The sequence below is a fragment of the Palaemon carinicauda genome, chromosome 11, assembly GCF_036898095.1.
Source record: "Palaemon carinicauda isolate YSFRI2023 chromosome 11, ASM3689809v2, whole genome shotgun sequence".
Classification (NCBI taxonomy): Eukaryota; Metazoa; Arthropoda; class Malacostraca; order Decapoda; family Palaemonidae; genus Palaemon; species Palaemon carinicauda.
In genome coordinates, this window is record NC_090735.1 from 3,930,371 (window position 1) to 3,935,370 (window position 5,000).

General features: G+C 35.4%; 3 protein-coding genes across 7 annotated transcripts in view; 2 read left to right on the forward strand and 1 right to left on the reverse strand.

Annotated features, from left to right (window-relative positions):
- The window catches only part of LOC137649946 (calcium uniporter protein, mitochondrial-like), a 799,430-nt gene that overhangs the window by 378,879 nt on the left and 415,551 nt on the right, over positions 1-5,000 (forward strand). The window lies entirely within an intron of this gene.
- Positions 1-5,000, reverse strand: part of LOC137649945 (uncharacterized) — a 402,495-nt gene that overhangs the window by 79,276 nt on the left and 318,219 nt on the right. The gene's annotated exons all lie outside the window — the stretch shown is intronic.
- LOC137649548 (protein O-mannosyl-transferase Tmtc3-like) overlaps positions 5-5,000 on the forward strand; it is a gene marked incomplete at its 5' end in the record, with an annotated part of 55,463 nt that continues 50,467 nt past the window's right edge. Inside the window, 2 exons of the mRNA XM_068382535.1 lie at positions 5-28; positions 2,588-2,782. Of these exons, the coding sequence (XP_068238636.1) occupies positions 5-28; positions 2,588-2,782 (219 nt within the window). The remainder of the gene's footprint in view (positions 29-2,587; positions 2,783-5,000) is intronic.

The window sequence follows — 5,000 nt, forward strand, 5'->3', positions numbered from 1 at the left end:
ATACACAATATTCACTGCTGGACTCAAGGTAAGATTTCTCATGGTTTAGACACGCACGCGCACACACACACACACACACACACACACACACACACACACACACACACACACATATATATATATATATATATATATATATATATACATATATATGTATATATATACATATATATATATATATGTATGTATGTTTGTATGTATGTGTATACATATATATAAATATATATATGTATAAATGTGTATATATATATATATATATATATATATATATATATATATATATATATATATATATATATATATATATGTTTATTTATTTGTATCATAGAAAGTATAATGTATATATACTGTATATACAGCTTATCTGTTTCACCTGAAATATATAGAAGATATATACCGTATATATATATATATATATATATAATATAATATATATATATATATATATATATATATATATATATATATATATATATATATATATGTATATATATATAACTACAAAGAACAATTAAAACACTAAATAAATCGACGATTATCATCAAGAGGACTGGTTTATTTCTAGAAATTTTTACAATGTACATGACACAGTGAGAGTGAGAACAAAACACATACATACATATATTTATAAAACAAAACATCAGAAAAATATGCTACGTGTATTTACTACAATACGTCGGTGGCCTTGTGGGAGGAGCTTATATTCCATTCCTGGAGTTTGATGTCTAAAAGCGACAGGTCACATGTCTATAGTCAATTCTTTTTAGCGGGGCAGATTTGTACCGACTCGCAGGGGTGCCCTTTTAGCTCGGAAACGTTTCTTGATCGCTGATTGGTTGGACAAGATAATTATAACCAATCAGGAAGCAGGAAACTTTTTCCGAGCTAAAAGGGCACCGCTGGGAGTCGGTGCAAATGCGCCTCATTAAAAAAAATTGAGTATAGGTGTTCATTGATTAATTATCAGTTATCTGGCATCCTGGCATCTAAAGTCATTGACGCCGAGTACATCTAAACCTTCTGATAATTATCTATAATTTTTTTAAAACTATTATGAGTTTAATTTAAGTAATGGGAAATTAAAACTGAAAAAAGTCATAACCCATGTACTTTCCTTTTGGTAAGGGTAGAAGAGGCTCTTTAGCTATGGTAAGCAGCTCTTCTAGGAGAAGGACACTCCAAAATCAAGCCATTGTTCTCTAGTCTTGGGTAGTGCCATAACCTCTGTACCATGGTCTTCCACTGTCTTGGGTTAGAGTTCTCTTGCTTGAGGGTACACTCAGGCACACTGTTCTATCTAGTTTCTCTTCCTCTTGTTTTGTTAAAGTTTTTATAGTTTATATAGGAAATATTTATTTCCATGGTTTTACTGTTCTTGAATATCTTATTTTCCTTGTTTCCTTTCCTCACTGGGCTATTTTCCCTGTTGGGGCCCCTGGGCTTATAGCATCCTGCTTTACCAACTAAGGTTGTAGCTTAGTATTTAATAATAATAATAATTAAGGTGTCCCTATACTTGTATGAAAGAATATTGAAAACTCTTTTTGTATATCTTACGTTTTCCATGTTATTATGCGATATTTCATTTGTTGCTATTTGTTTTTTTTTTTATAAAATCCATGAAAAATTTTCTTTCAATTTAAGTGGCATCAATCTTAACTTCAATTATACTGGTAATTTGAATATTATTATTATTATTATTATTATTATTATTTATATTTTACTAGCCAATTTATAACCCTACTTGGAAAAGTAAGATGCAATTACCCAGTGAGTAAAGAAAATAAGGAAATAAATACACGATAGGAGAAGTAATGAACAGTTACGATAGTATATTTTAAAAAAACAGTAACAACATCCAAACAGATATTTCATATATAAACTATAAAAAGACTTATATCACCCTGTTCAACATAAAAACCTTTGCTGCAAGGTTCAACTATTTTTTTTTTCATTAATTTCCAGTGACGTGATACCTCTTCTTCTCCTTCTTCTTCTTCTTTGTATACATCTTTTCCCACTTATATGTGGGGTCGATGTTTCTGGTCAGCTTTCTCCATCTACCTCTGTCCCACACCTCATCACCGGTTAATCCCTTTGATCGAAGGTCATCCTTGATAGGGTCCACCCACCTTCGCTTTGGTCTCCCTCTCCTTCTCGCTCCCTGTACCTCCATTTCCATCACTCTCCTCCCAATATACTGTTTATCTCTTCTCATGACATGACCATACCACCTATCACCTAAATCTACTTTCTGTGACGTAATACCATGTATCTTTTTCGACAGGTGAACTAGCGCAATGCAAAGCTGTTCAATAATGTAGGCCACGCGCTAGAGTCTCAGGTACGCTTTGGAGAGGCTTTGAAGAATTTCAAAGCAGCTGTCAATGTCCAAGTATTCTCAGTGACGTAATACCATGTATCTTTTTTTCGACAGGTGAGCCAGCACAATGCAAAGCTGTTCAATAATGTAGGCCACACGCTAGAGTCTCAGGGACACTTTGGAGAGGCTTTGAAGTATTTCAGAGCAGCTTTCAATTTCCAAGTATTTTCAGTGACGTAATACCATATATCTCTTTTTCGACAGGTGAACCAGCGCAATGCAAAGCTGTTCAATAATGTAGGCCACGCGCTAGAGTCTCAGGGACGCTTCGGAGAGGCCTTGAAGTATTTCAAAGCAGCTGTCAGTGTCCAAGAGGATGACATTGGTGCCCACATCAATGTTGGCAGGACGTATAACAACCTCAAGCAATTTTCAAACGCCGAACAAGCCTACCTGAAGGTCAGTGTTGTCACAGTATGGTCACTGGGTTTATATTTCTACATTCCTTTAATCTTGTGGATGAATTAAAGTAAGACGTTTCTGATTATTGGAAAACTAAAGAGCGTAGTAAGAGCATAATCAAAGTTAAGATATCTGGTTTAATGGATGAATTTTAGGCTTTAAAGGCCGCTCATAGATGGCAGAGGCAACGGACAGTGGACAATGCTCTAGAGACTGACCATATAGACGTTTGATTAGCTCCAAAGCCCCCATTCCAACCAAGCTATGACCAGGGAAGGCCAGGTAGTGGCGGCTGGTGACTCACCAGGTAGACCTATAGTTTCCACCAAAACCCCAATCCTTAGGTGAGGTTGCAGACACTACGAGAAAGTATCGCGTCTGGATTTTAGGCTCAGAGAATATTTGAAAAGGAAATTGAATGTGTCAAGGCTACTTGAAAAAAAATGAATATATTACGGAAGTGAAGCCTTTTGTAAAATTTGGGACAAATGTAAGAAAAAGCGAGCAAAACTCTTAGTCTTTTAGTGTGGCCAAAGTAATCTGTATTGATACAGTTTGAGATTCTGAAGTTAATAGTTCAAGATGGTGATGGGCATCTCATCCAATAAATAATGAAATCTTTATTATTATTATTATTATTATTATTATTATTATTATTATTATTATTATTATTATTATTATAAACTAAATTAGAACCCTAGTTGGAAAAGCATGCTATATGCCCAAGGCCTCCAACAGGGGAAAATAGCCCAGTGAGAAAAGGCAACATGGAAATTAATAAACTGCAAGAGAAGTAATAAACAATCAAAATGAAATATTTTAATAACAGTAACAACATTAAATTTATATTTCATAAATAACTATAAAAAAGAGGAAAAGAAATAACACAAGACACACTGTCTTGTGTTATTTCTTTTCCCGAGAGTACCCTCAAGCTAGAGAACTCTACCCCAAGACAGAAAGGCAAGATTACCAAGGGCCTCTTTCAAAGAGCAGAGATCATAAGACTCGTCCCATGGCATGACCTAAAACAGAAGTGTAACTAAGATAACATGCTCTTTTAACCATCCTTTTTGCGTATCGCCAAGATCAACAAAGCTGTACTAGTCAGAGCCACCTATAGGTCACCTATACTGGGTTGGTGTGCTGTGTACGATCAAAACTAAAGTCTCCCACCAATACCGACATGCAGTAGCCAGCGTGCTGCTGATGATAACTCTCAAAACCCCAGATATGATTAAGAACATGCCTGAGGCCTTTGTCCTGCATAGACTACAAACGGCTACATTTGTTGTAGTTGTTGTTGTTATTGTAACTATATCCTATGTAGTTCTCATCACAGCCCAGGTGCTAATTTCTGTAGTCTATACCTCAATATAACTGTCTACTCTACCTATATTGTAAACTAACTCCAAATACAGTTTTTATAATTATGTGACAGGTTGACGCTTTGGCGATTGTCTTAAATGTTGAGAAGGGAATAACATTATTAATTTATTGGTTCCAAAGAAATCTGTATGTCTAGTTCAGAAAAGCCTGGACAGTGCCATAGTATCAAATCCACCAGAAACAAATAGCAAGAAACCTTGAGAGGTACTTTTTCCCAATTTTTCTTATATTCATGATTGCTTAAGTGAATGTTTCTCTGTTGGCCTCTCCCAATTTTCCATATATTCATAATTATTTAAGTGATTCTCTGTTGGTCTCTCCCAATTTCCCTTATATTCATAATTATTTAAGTGATTCTTTTCCTTATACATACATATACCAAGGCACTTACCCCAAATTTTGGGGGTAGCTGACATCAAACAAATGAAACAAAAAAGGGGACCTCTACTCTCTCCGTTCCTCCCAGCTTGACAAGGGACTCAACCGAGTTCGGCTGGTACTGTTAGGGGTGCCACAGCCCACCTTCCCACGTTATCCACCAAAGATGAAGCTTCATAACGCTGAATCCCCTACTGCTGCTACCTCCACTGTCATCCAAGGCACCGGAGGAAGCAGCAGGGCCTACCATAATTATTCAAGAGATTCTTTTCCTTATATTCATAATTATTTAAGTGATTCTCTGTTGGCCTCGCCCAATTTCCCTTATATTCATAATTATTTAAGTGATTCTCTGTTGGTCTCTCCCAATTTCCCTTATATTCATGATTATTTAAGTGATTCTTTTCCTTACATTCATAAGTATTTAAGTGTTTCTTTCTCTGTTGCA